Consider the following 13,507-nt stretch of genomic DNA (forward strand, 5'->3'; position numbering starts at 1 on the left):
TAAATCAGAAGCAAACTTGGTTGTGTAAAGAGGTGAGCACAGCTCAATGTCTAGGTAATGGATTGGGCTGTATTTGGCTGATATAAAAAAAATTATAAAAGAAAAAGCATTTTTTGTATTTGATTTTTACTGCTAATAAAAAGAAATATGTTAAAATTAAATCATATATTTTGATCGCATTCAATAAGAACATAAATCAAGAACATGACGTTTATATCCAACATAACGTTTAGGTATTCCTATTACTTGGGCTGTGGCTCTGACATGATAACACCTATCAGAATTGAGATAACGGGAGCTCAATTTAATTTTTCTCTCAACACTGTCTAGTCATGAGTCAAGGTACTGCGTATCTGATTCATTGTGAATGCACTGAAAATTGGTTCTTTATTTTATTCTGCTCAGCAACAGCATCATTATATGCTGCAATAGTAACTGTTGGCTCTTCCTTTCCTATTACAGTGAGAATAAGGAAGATATTACCTTCTAAGCTTGCTCGTTACCCCATAAATACACAATATCCATATTGCTTGCTTTGCAAGCAGTAAGTACAAAAGGAATAATTACCTTAAGAACTTGAACTTGACCTTCATTAGTTATGTCCCTAAGAAGCTCCAGAAAAGCCTGGCAGAGATTAGCCGCATATATCTGAAAAGAATAAAGCAAATTGTATTTCTTTAATGCAGAGGTGCCTTTCAAACGTTTATAATGTTAGTATTATCGATTTTGTGCATTTGACTTTTTTGTGGTATTCTACATTTTGCACCAGTTATGCCTTTCATTTTATAAATTTAATCAAAGGGAGGTTTTTTAATTCCACAAAAGAGGTTTTCTTCAGCTTTTTACCTATGATGCTACTTATACAGATACCTCTCATGTTCCAGTGAGTTGATTTCATCTATTGTGGTTAAGACTTTGGTTCAAAAAGACATTCTGACATAAATATGCTTTTCCCAACCTCACTATATATGCAATAAAAACCAATGAAGTTAACAGAAATGCAGTGGCTACAAAATGCAGACAAAACTCCCATTAGTGTTAGTCCTTTTAAAGGGGTGGTTCACCTTAACTTTTAGTTAACTTATTCTAGGCAACTTTTAAAATGGGATTTTTTTTCTTTCTTATAGTTTTTGAACTATTTGCCTTCAACGTCAGACTACTTCCAGCTTTCAAATGGGGGTCACTGATCACAGCATGTAAAAAAACAAATGCTTTGTGAGGCTCCAATTTTATTGCTACTTTTTATTACTCATCTACCTATACAGGCCCTCTTCTTTCATATTCCAGCCTCTCATTCAAAGCAATGTCTGTGAACTGTGACAGTATATTATAAATAAATATATAAAAAAACCCGACTGGCTTATTTATTTTGCTAATGCATGTGGTACAAGTCTATTCAGTCACTTGAGTTTTTTCTTTTTTTTATGCCAAACAAGAAAGGCAGAAAATAAAAATCAAATACCTGCAGAAATTCTGAAGAAGAAGAAAAAATGTAGGCATTGATGATCTTGAAACAGATGAGGAGATTTTCTGAGCTAAGCTCTAAAAAAAATATTTTTGTTATTCAAATGCACATTATTACCTGAACAGCAAACATTCAAATATCATAAAATCAATCTGGATTAATTTAGAGCATAACATATACATTATGCATATATATTTTTGAAGGGGCTGTAATGTTCACAATATAAAGCAATGCCTGATGAACCAAGTCTCTTCTTTTCCTCCTTTCCTTGGGAACCAAAATAAAACCGACCATACAAAGAGCTAAATGGGTCTTTTTCATTTTTCAGACGAATTGTCCAACTATGACTTCATTTTGGGACCCCAGGGAACCCCTCCTCCTTTTAATGGCAACGTTCTTGTGGTTTATCAGAAAAGAAGAGAGGGCTCCTCAGGCCTTACCACAGACAGCTTAAATCTATAACTTGTAGTTGTATAAATTTTATATCATATGTACCAATCTATTCAAATCTATAAATTGTACATTTCAATCCCCTTGAGTACAATGCAAATGTAAGAGAAGAAACATAGGGAATAAAAAAAAATAATAAACCTGTAGGGACCCATAGGGTTAAGCTCCCTATGGTGTTATCCCTTATCTTTATGTTATCTGTGTTGTAATAGGGCAGAGCCCTCTACACTCAGATTACTGTTATTAGGCTGCCCTCTATAGGTTTAGCCCAGGTTGACCACTCCCCTTGGCAGACTATATAGTGTCTTGCACAAGGAAGTGGCTTCCTCTTTTGGCTGCATGCTGTGTTCTGGACAGATCCCAACTGAGCCTGGACCAGAACATAGGCCCAGAAGCCATTTGTACCCTAGGGGACCACCTACCCTAGTGATAAGTCGGGGACAGGGCCCCGTGAACGAGGTAAAGCCAGCACAGACAGTTTTATTATAGCACCCTCTAGGAGAGGTGAGAGTAGTCAGAGTATCTAGTAAGGGCAGTCATAGCCCCAACCAGGAGTTGTAACTAAAGGGTTTAGTCCACCCAGGCTTGGTGTGCCATTTCTGTAGGACCGCGGTTAAGACGTAGTATTCAGGCAGTTTCTCACCCTGATCAATAGTCGGCCGGAGGGATCCATTCCAGATAAAAGGCATCCATTCCTGAATTCAGCTAATCCTCTGTGCAATCTCCAAAGGGGTTATTCTGTGCCTAAAGTGTCACATCTGCTGTACTATCTGTGACATCATATACTGCTGTGTCTGTGAGTATACCCTGCTGCACTATCTAGTTGTGCCTTTGTCCAATAAATTGTACTATAGTTCATGAGCAAGAACCTTTCTGGCGTCCATTATTCCATCTGCACCACACAAGCTCTACCTAGTTGTAGTTCAACTACACCCTCAGCTCCATCAATACCTCCCATATAGCGGAGGCCCACTCCTGTGCATTAAGGTTGAATGTAACCCATGCTCTATACCTATCACTAGCCTGGGTTTTGCCATTTTATAGCCAAACAAGTGTTACATTTTGGCGCCCAACGTGCTTTTATATTGATATATTCAATTTATTTAATCCGGAGCCATAGCCTTGAGGGACTGAGCTGCTGTGTGTGTGTCTTTAAAATTTTGCTGACAGGCACTGCTGATCGCTACAGACAAAGGCGCCTGCAGTCCTGATCGTAAACCCTGATATGTAATTGGCCGTGGGTTCGGGCTTGAAAGGTTCCCCCGAGTATTCCCATTGGCCAGCGCCCTTGTCAATCATCTAATTGCTAGTTTTGGCGCTCTTTTGTACTGAAATCCCGCGTGAATCAAGTTGTTGACGAGATTTCACCGGGGAGGGGGCAGGAGCTGACGTCACGGCGGCCATCTTGTGACTCGCACTTGACTGAGTGAGACGCACGCCTTAAGAGCTCCTGTGCCTACTAATAGTAAAGCGGTTAGCGGCTGCTACCGATTGCACTATTCTGCTTATATATATTCTCAGCATCGCTTACCCTACCTGGGGACCCAGAGGGAACGACCGAGCGACTGAGAGTGAGGCTCTGCGCATAACCATCCACGCGGCTGCGGGACGGACCAGCCAGAACCCTCACACTACTACCACTGCCCTACCTTGCCTTCCGTGCGGCTGCAGGAAGGTCGAGCGGCAGACCGAAACAACTTCCCCGAGTGCAGTTAGGACCAGCGGCTGCGGCCTAATCAACACCGGAGGACTGTGAGTATAATCGCGGCTGCGAAATACTCCTATAAAGTGACCGCACAGTTAAAGACCAAAGCGGGTTTATAATTGCGGACTACTCCATTCAGTGACCGCTTGCTATACAGCATAAGCGGATAAATATTTGCGGGACTTTTGCTTTAAAACTTCCTCAGAGTCAGCGCATACTAGAGTAAAATGGCTGACGCCAGTACTACCCCACGCCAGCTTACCCCGGAAGCCCCGGAGAGTAATCCTGAGCCACAGCCCCCACACCGCTATGCGTGGTTGGGCACATTTGGGGAGAGGTATGAGGAAGATGGGTCGAAGTGGATAGAGGCTTTCTGTGGCTGCTGCTACACTGAAATTTCCCAGGCCTGGAGAGACCTGGAGCCTAGATGCCCATTCTGCAAGACTAGATGCTGGGCTGAGCCACTAATCTGTCCACAGGGAGTGGCTGGGGAGCAGACAGGCAGTGCAACATCAAGCCAGTCTAGGCCCGCCACCCCCATGCCAGAGAAGGCAGAGCAGGAGCCTATCCAACAGGGCCCTGCTGAATCATCTAGAGATCTATTGCTGTCTCCCTCAAAATCCTCCAGCAGTGAGGACCTGTGCGCAGCTGTTGTAGCCATGACCATCCAACCGGTAGTGGCAGGAAAGACTTCTGATGTGCTGTCTACTGATGATGAGAATGTAGAGCTGCTGTTAAAAATGGCAAGAGGCAGAGGAAGGATAAAATCAGAGAGTCAAGGAGAGAAAAGCTCCACTTCATCCACAGGGAGTGGGATGCTGCTGAAATCCGTTGCCCGGCGCAGGTACCCAAAACCTAACTGGGGCCTGATGGACATGGGCCCTCTACCAAAATGCACGCTGCCTGAAGGGGAGCATCGATTTGAACCGGTGGTATCCGTCACTCCACCTACAGACCCCACTTTCTGTTTCCCGCCAGAGTGGCCCAGTACTCCACCGCCACCACACGCGGTGAACAAGGACACTTTTTGCTGGGTGGCACCGGGGAGAGCTGATCCAGAGCGGTACCGTGCTGTATCCAGAGTTCAAAGGCTCATTAACACCCGAGTGTTTGAAAAATGGGGATTCTATATGCCCTATGCCCCTGAGTGGGTATTTGACGAAATCGCCAAACATGTGGATGAGTGGATCTACGGGGAACTTATCCGCAGAGAAAAGATCGGTTTGGGAGGAATCTTTAAGAAAGACCGGGAGAAGCGCCACAGAGATGTCGATTACTTGTATGACATTGCCCAAGAGTGGTGGTTCGGGAGGACCATCCTCAAACACGGTGTCAAGTCCTGTGGTAAGCACCAAGAGGAGCGAAATTTTTCCCTCAGCTCGGATCTCCCCAGTGGAGGCCGAATCGACAAGCCGCACCCTGCATACTACGTCTCTTACGAGGTAACAAAGGCCAAGTATGAGAGAAATATGCACTGAAAACCCCACGCCGGTTCCAGGTAAATTTCCCTTCACCAGATGGGATTTTCCCCCGGGTGGGAGGTGGGTTTGGTTTCCCCTGTAGTTTAAGGGGCAACACCCACCGGTTTCATTGGGCACACTCCTAAGGACTGCCGGTACTGCTGCATATAGGGTGTGACCCCATCTTCAGTTTATCCACAGTGGTGGATGTGTTATTTAAGTTTGGAACTCTCCACATTCCGTCAGGAGAGACTGTAAAGTTTGTTAATAGTTGGGTGAACAAACAAAGACTGCTGCGCCCCATCCCACTACAACTTCTACTTCATTGCCTGATCCACACCACGAAGTGCATGTCGAGACATCCATGAACACTGGGTTTGGGTGGAAGGCCTGGACTTAATAAAGTTGATGGGTGGGGATGTATTACAGTTTAAATTGTGCCCAATAACAATTTCTTTACAGCCAAGCATGTGCCTGGGGACCCCTGAGTGAAGGCAGGATCGTCCTCATGTGTAAGTGTATCTGTTATATCCCTGTTGCAGGTTACAGGTGGTATATCAAGGATACCTAAGTGTGTACCTGAGCACCACTGTTTAGGGGCAGGAAGGTGACTCAAGAATTCTAAGTATTGTGCCTGTCAATACCTCTGTTGCAGAGTCAGATGGTATGTCATGGATCTATAAGTAAAGTGCCTGAGTGATCTATTATGACACTCATGATTGTATATGGTTTACAGTAACGTAACTAGCAACGAAACAGTTAATATTTTGTTTAAATCAAAATTCTGTTACAGCTAAGAAGGTGTCTGGGAACCTGTATAGCAGGATAAACTCCCATGTTTGCATTAGAGTGATCCTAAAGGACACTCAAGATGCATGTGAGTCAATAAGTTGCTGTATGTGCCTAATCTTTTCTTTGCAGATATCCAGTGTACCAGATACTCCTCAGGAGAGGGTATCAGAAATGGATGTATGGGTACTGTATTTTTGCACTAAATCAATGCACTACTGTTTTTGCTTGAAAAGTGTACTTAATGTTATTTACCATTGCCGGGTCGGAATGGATTTTTCCCCCGGGTGAATGTAGGGACCCATAGGGTTAAGCTCCCTATGGTGTTATCCCTTATCTTTATGTTATCTGTGTTGTAATAGGGCAGAGCCCTCTACACTCAGATTACTGTTATTAGGCTGCCCTCTATAGGTTTAGCCCAGGTTGACCACTCCCCTTGGCAGACTATATAGTGTCTTGCACAAGGAAGTGGCTTCCTCTTTTGGCTGCATGCTGTGTTCTGGACAGATCCCAACTGAGCCTGGACCAGAACATAGGCCCAGAAGCCATTTGTACCCTAGGGGACCACCTACCCTAGTGATAAGTCGGGGACAGGGCCCCGTGAACGAGGTAAAGCCAGCACAGACAGTTTTATTATAGCACCCTCTAGGAGAGGTGAGAGTAGTCAGAGTATCTAGTAAGGGCAGTCATAGCCCCAACCAGGAGTTGTAACTAAAGGGTTTAGTCCACCCAGGCTTGGTGTGCCATTTCTGTAGGACCGCGGTTAAGACGTAGTATTCAGGCAGTTTCTCACCCTGATCAATAGTCGGCCGGAGGGATCCATTCCAGATAAAAGGCATCCATTCCTGAATTCAGCTAATCCTCTGTGCAATCTCCAAAGGGGTTATTCTGTGCCTAAAGTGTCACATCTGCTGTACTATCTGTGACATCATATACTGCTGTGTCTGTGAGTATACCCTGCTGCACTATCTAGTTGTGCCTTTGTCCAATAAATTGTACTATAGTTCATGAGCAAGAACCTTTCTGGCGTCCATTATTCCATCTGCACCACACAAGCTCTACCTAGTTGTAGTTCAACTACACCCTCAGCTCCATCAATACCTCCCATATAGCGGAGGCCCACTCCTGTGCATTAAGGTTGAATGTAACCCATGCTCTATACCTATCACTAGCCTGGGTTTTGCCATTTTATAGCCAAACAAGTGTTACAAACCAATATGTCAATGCCAATTTTTAGCCAGACATCAGTCAGGCATGCCTGTTTGTGGGCCCTTTAAAGGAGAAGGAAAGGCAGAAATTGATATTAACATATTTGAAAAGGGCATCAGCCCCTGTCTTGAACCGCTAACCTTAGAAAGTTAGCCGCTGCTTGTAGATCGGCGCACCAGCCCTCAGAAGATTCGCCTGTGTTCCTTCTTTGGCGCCGACATTTTCAAACTCCACTATGTCACTTCCCCCTTCGCCTGCTCCTACTGCGCATGCGCCGATTCGTGACCCTGTGACGTAACGCTGACTGGCGCGCTCGTCTGTCAAGGAGCCATATTTGCACTCCTTTGGCCAGCGTGTAAGTAGATATATACACAGCGTTCTGCAGGTTTATATTCCCGGCAATGCCTAGTGATCACGCAGAGGACTGACACTGTTTTTTAGTTAAGAGTATCAATTTATGTAATACTACCACATGCCTACAATAAACAAATAACAAAGCCGGGTTAAGTACTCAGATTAAATGATATTTTTAATAAATAATTTTCATTATGTTTGATGCTGGTTTTAGTGGGATGGCTGGTGGATGTGGGACTGTGGCTGTGGGATAGTGGGACTGTGGCATGGCGTGGGATAGTGGGACTGTGGCTGTGGGATAGTGGGACTGTGGCATGGCGTGGGATAGTGGGACTGTGGCATGGCGTGGGATAGTGGGACTGTGGCTGTGGGATGGCTGGGGATGAGGGACTGTGGCTGTGGGATAGTGGGACTGTGGCATGGCGTGGGATAGTGGGACTGTGGCTGTGGGATAGCAGGTATAGTAGGGAGAGATGGTGCCTATAGTAGCAGTGGGATAATAGCCTCTGGGAAGGGACTGGGGCTGTGGGATAGCAGGTATAGTAGGGAGAGATGGTGCCTATAGTAGCAGTGGGATAATAGCCTCTGGGAAGGGACTGGGGCTGTGGGATAGCAGGTATAGTAGGGAGAGATGGTGCCTATAGTAGCAGTGGGGGATAATAGCCTCTGGGAAGGGACTGGGGCTGTGGGATAGCCAAGTCGATTTCAGCACAGCAAATGCAGCCAGAGGCACCGAGCAGGACTAGAAAAAACACAGGAACATTCCGATTGGACAGTAGAGTGAAGTGGGCGGGGCTAAGGGGGGTCAAACATTTATTCAGAGACTGCAGATCTTGAAAGGAAAAAAAAAAAAAAACGGAGCTCTCTGCTCTGCACTGAGCATGTCTGTGTCCTGGACAATATGTGTTCAGTGAGACAGGAAGCTGCACAGGCTTAGAGCAGGTACTGCATTTACTGACAAGACTTTTCCATGTCAGAGCCAGATTAAGCAACAGCACGGTGAGTTCAGGAAATATGTTAAGGACTGTGTTAAGGCTAAGTTATTGAGTTCATGTTGTTTTTAGACTTTCCTTGTCCTTTAAGCTGCCGACTTTGTCTGGAACTACTGAGTCTGCAGCTTTTACTGGCCCATGTATGGCCACCTTAAATATACACACGATGATATTTTCTTATACTTTTCTACACTCCCTAATGAAAACCAATATAATTATATTACATTTCATGCCAAAGTAGAAATATGTGGTCATTAACAATATCCTGGAAGCAAGTATGCACACCTTAGTGCTCACTTAAGAAGCAATTATGCCCAGGGGTAAGTTGTGCTGTGCTCTTTGCGCTGGATTTTTAGTTTTAGATTTTTTGAGTTCAGTGCCAGGAGGCACAGCTAGCCCTACTTGTTTCCCTCTCCTGCCCCTTGTGGTCATTGTAAATGACCCCAAAAGTATCTATCTACACCAGTTACCCCCAAATAAGTGGCTTATGAGCAACATGTTGCTCACCACTCCCTTTTATGTTTCTTTGTATAAAAGTTTTGTTTGTATAAAAAACAGGTGTACTGCCAAACTGAGCCTCCTGTAGGCTGCCAATGTATATAGGGGCTACTAAATAGACATTTACTGCCTCTATTTGACATCCCCAAAGAACTTTTTTCATGCTTCTGTGGCTCACCAACACTTTTTTTTACATCTGGCTCAGGAGTAAAAAAGGTTGGGGATCCCTGATCTACACTCTGCGCTTCCATGAAAAAGATGCCACCCCCTACATAGATATTTATTAACAAATAAATCGGATGAGAACATTTTCCTAATCTTTTACAGCTTATTTCTGATACCATTGGTCCAACAGAAAAGATTGTGCCTACTCAAGTAATATCAACTCAAATTTGTCTGCACTTATTTCCAGTCTTTTACAAAGGCCTTTTTACATTATCGACATAAGTATCTGAACAGTGTAACAGTCAAAAAAAAGCACAACACAATGACAAGCTATGTAATTAACATTGCTGATAATGGCCTGCAGTATCAACACAGCATGCATTTTCATTTAGGAACAGAGAATAAAAATAACCACAGTGGAAGGCTAGTCAAGAACTATATCCAGCTGTGCTAATGTGTATAACGTCATACTGTCATTTTGTCAGGTAACCTGCAGGATTTATACATCAAGATGTTATAAATCAGCCCAACCATTTTAACTTCCATTGCTTATGGTAAAAATAAACAAAGAAAAAAACTTGTTTATATAAATTACTCATCATACTGACTACATAATAATCACTATGTATGACAAAAAGTGAGCTGTAACTAAGAAATAATTATTTCAGATAAATATTTCTAAATGTATTTTTAGCTGTAACATAAACATATAAAAATCCAATAAACACAATAAAATAAGGATCTAACCCAGTGACTGTACGGCCAAGATATTTTTTTTAGATTTAATATGTTAGTAATATTATAAAAAAAGTCAGACCCCCAAAGGGAAAGTAATAAAAGGGAAAGTTGCCAAAAGCAACAGGAGAAAAATAATATGCCAGTGCAGAAGCCAGTTATGCAATCTCTATCCTATGCCACAGGATGCAAAGGAACTGAACTGGCAGGTAAAATCACAAATTCAGTCTAAGGCTAAGGTCACACCAGGAGATTTGCCCCATGTCTAACACCAGCATCACATCCCATTTCAAGTGCCTTTTCTCCAGCTTAAACAACCCCAACTTTAATAGTTGTTCTTGATAGTTTAGTTGCCCTATCTCTTTACCAGTTTAGATGCACAACTCTGCACTCTCTCTCCACTCAATAATATCTGCACTGCATACACAAGGTGATGCCTTACCAAGGACCTATAAAGAGGCAAAATAATGTTTTCATCCCTCAACTTAAAGCCCTTTTATACAAGATAGATCTTTATTTGCTTTAACTTCTGACTGACACTGCCAACATTGTAGTTTGTTGTCCACAAACTGCCCCAAATCCTTCTTGATTAATGATGACCCCAAAACAATGTTGTAGTGCTGCTTTTCATTAACTTAAGACCAAAAAGGTGACTGTCCTACAACAGCCCACTTAAAACCCTGAGAATCTAAAAATTATGGGTTACTTGTGCCTTTTTTAACCTAACTTACAGGTTACAAGGAAAACTGAGGTTTACAAGGGCCTTCCAACAACACTGAAGTACATGCAGCAAATCCCAAACAGATTCCAAAGCAAGTACCTAGTTACCCCTAATATTTGATATTGCCACAATAGGATGTTCCACAAAATATTACTTTGGGGATAAAAAACAGGATTTGTTTTCTAAAAACATTAGTGATCACAATAAAGAAGATAATAATAATTGCTTACCAAGCAAAGCAGCCATATTGTGGAAAATGCGAAGCAGCTCAGGTGTCACTGATGAACAGTTTTCCAAAGTCACTAACCTAGGAATAAACAACCAATATATGTTTTTAGCAAAAGCCAATACCTAAAAATCCGGCACTCCATCAGTAGAAAGCATACATATTCAATTCAGTTTAAAAGGAAAGCTTACTGATTCTGGACCCTGCACTTTTTTATGGGGATGCCTGGTTAATACTGTTGGCCAATAACTTAAGGACACAGCCCAAGTGCATAATTTTTGGAACAATTGAGTATTAATTCAGTCAAGAGCTGATTAAGATGGCTATATCACAAACCAAGTGATGCTGTACATTTGGCCATACTAGACCAAGTTAGCAGCTTATTGGTCTATTTATGGGCTGTCTGACATCTGCAAGAAAACCTGCCAGGTTTAAAAAAAACAATAAAAAAAAACCCCAGAAGGGCAAGACATTAATTTGTGCTCTTCACGAAGAAAATTGTTTCTACTTTCTCATGCATATAATAAATTCCAGTGATAAAGTAATAGTACTTTGAAGTGCGGTAACCATAAATGAAATGTGAAACATATTACCATAATTCCAGGCCATCTTCCAAGAGGTATACGTGAGGTGGCTGTGAGACATCTGTACTTAGCTGAATTACAGGAAGCAGGAATGGATATAAATTCTCACTGCTACCACCTAAACCCTGTTTTGAAAATCCAATTAAAAAAATCAAAAAGACGGCAGTAGAAGACAGACACAATGGACATGACTGTATATTATCACATCTGTAACATTTATTGTTTTTTTAATTTATCCCTGTGGTGCACACAGCTGTTTCGGGAACAATTTTGCTTGAAAGTGTACTTGAAATGCCAAGGGCCTATTTTGAATCCCAGTCTGGGCCTGGTCAGCTATAAACTTTTAAGAAATGTCAAACTGCACTTTAAGGTCTTTAACCTGTAATGCAGATATTCATACAGTTAAGTGGGCACCTGAAAGGAGTCCAAGCCCTTCTAAAAAGGCAACAGTGACATCTTGTAGCCAATCTCAGGCTCCAGCCTAGTTGCCTCCAATGATAAGCAATGCTTTAGCTATCATATAATGCAACATATAATGCAACAGTGATTTATTTTTTAAATACTGTATATATTCAAAACCTCTGTAAAAAATACTGCAAGTATTTTTTTTAAATCTAATTATGAAGAGGGTGATTATCAGGGGGCACCTTACAAAGGATGGCACAGGGTCTGCCAGATCTGGCGGCAAAATTAAAATAAGCACCACTGAAGGTGTTTGCTGGGTAAGGGCAGGAAGGAGCAGAGATGTACATGTATCAAAAGAATAGCTTAACTCAATTTATTAAACACATAGTTTCAATTGAGTTTCAAGGACCTAGCACATGCATGCAAAATCTCCCAAAGATGACCCCAGCAGGTAATTGCAGCCACTATGTGCTGCCATTGCAGTGTGTGCTTTTGTTCCTCCAAAAGACAATAATTGATGGCATGCTCCCTCAAACAAACTATCTTTTTTTTTTCTTGCTGCACACAGCTCAGTCATGTTTTGCTGTTGGGTATTCCTACTCTTGTTGCATTATGTACTACAATGACAGTTCACCTTTAAAACAGCAGGATTGGGTATTTAAAGGAGAAGGAAAGGTAAAAACTAAGTAAGCCTTATCAGAGAGGTCTATGTAAATAGAGCCATAAGCACTCACAGAAATGCTGTCCTGTATCAAAAGAAACACAGGATTTATTTTCTTCTTTTGTGTACATATGATCTTGTGTCAGACTTCCTGCTGTCAGAAAAATCCTTCAGGGCACGGGCACTAGTCTGCTCAGTTTGCTCCTCTACCCCTCCCATTAGAATTTGCTCCCCCTTCCCAACTCATGGTAATCTGGGCTACAAGCAGCAAGATCTGCAGTACAGAAGCTACTAAGATACTACCAAGCTGCTATCTTACACAAACAGAGGGAACTGTTTACTCAGGTATGGTAAAGCTTTCTGCAGAAAAAATATAGTGTTCTCCCTTGCACTATTGTGGCAAAACTATTGGCATTAAAATGCCAAAAAGCCTTTTCTTCTCCTTTAAGAGGTTTTAACTTTCTAACATTGCTAATCCCAAATTTATACTTCTCTCGTAGATTAAGTGAATAAAAATGATAATCCACACAAATCTTTAGATTATACAGAAGACAGGATTACTCTGTCCAAAAAAACCCAAAAATGTGTCACCCTTCTGCCAAGTCTCCTCTAAAGCAAATTAAAGGAGAAGGAAAGGCTAAGTCACTTGGGGGTGCCAAAATGTTAGGAACCCCCAAGTGACTTAGACCGCTTACCTTTTACCCCGGGCTGGTGCACCCCCAAGTGACTTAGCCTTTCCTTCCCCTTTAAGATGAGTGGACATGCACGGTACAGTCAGCTCCCACAAAGTACTATACTGGGCAGGCACTAGAAAGTTGGGAGCCGATAAAGAAGAAGCATGGCGCTGTGCAGGAAAGTGCTCTGGGCTGGATCATCATGTTTAAAATACAAGGAAAGTTCATTTGTTAGGCATTTCCACTAAATAAAATCAATTACTTTGCTAACAAAAGTGTTTTTTACTTTTATTGTCCTTTAAAGGTACTAAGGGCAATTTAGGCAGCACTGTGACTTAGTGAGTAGCACTTCTGCCTTGCAGTGCTGGTGTCCTGACTTCAATCCCAGCCAGGGCATTATCTGCAAGAAGTTTG

General features: G+C 42.4%; 1 protein-coding gene across 4 annotated transcripts in view; it reads right to left on the bottom strand.

Annotated features, from left to right (window-relative positions):
• Positions 1–13,507, bottom strand: part of ipo11 (importin 11) — a 115,366-nt gene that overhangs the window by 62,507 nt on the left and 39,352 nt on the right. For all 4 annotated transcript variants that reach the window (XM_031901234.1, NM_001045658.1, XM_031901225.1 and 1 more), the window contains 4 exon segments: positions 11,363–11,478; positions 10,774–10,850; positions 1,463–1,542; positions 568–648 (listed from right to left, as the gene is read on the bottom strand). In XM_031901234.1, coding sequence (XP_031757094.1) covers positions 568–648; positions 1,463–1,542; positions 10,774–10,850; positions 11,363–11,478 — 354 coding nt within the window.

This window comes from Xenopus tropicalis, chromosome 1 (assembly GCF_000004195.4).
Source record: "Xenopus tropicalis strain Nigerian chromosome 1, UCB_Xtro_10.0, whole genome shotgun sequence".
In the NCBI taxonomy this organism is placed as follows: Eukaryota; Metazoa; Chordata; class Amphibia; order Anura; family Pipidae; genus Xenopus; species Xenopus tropicalis.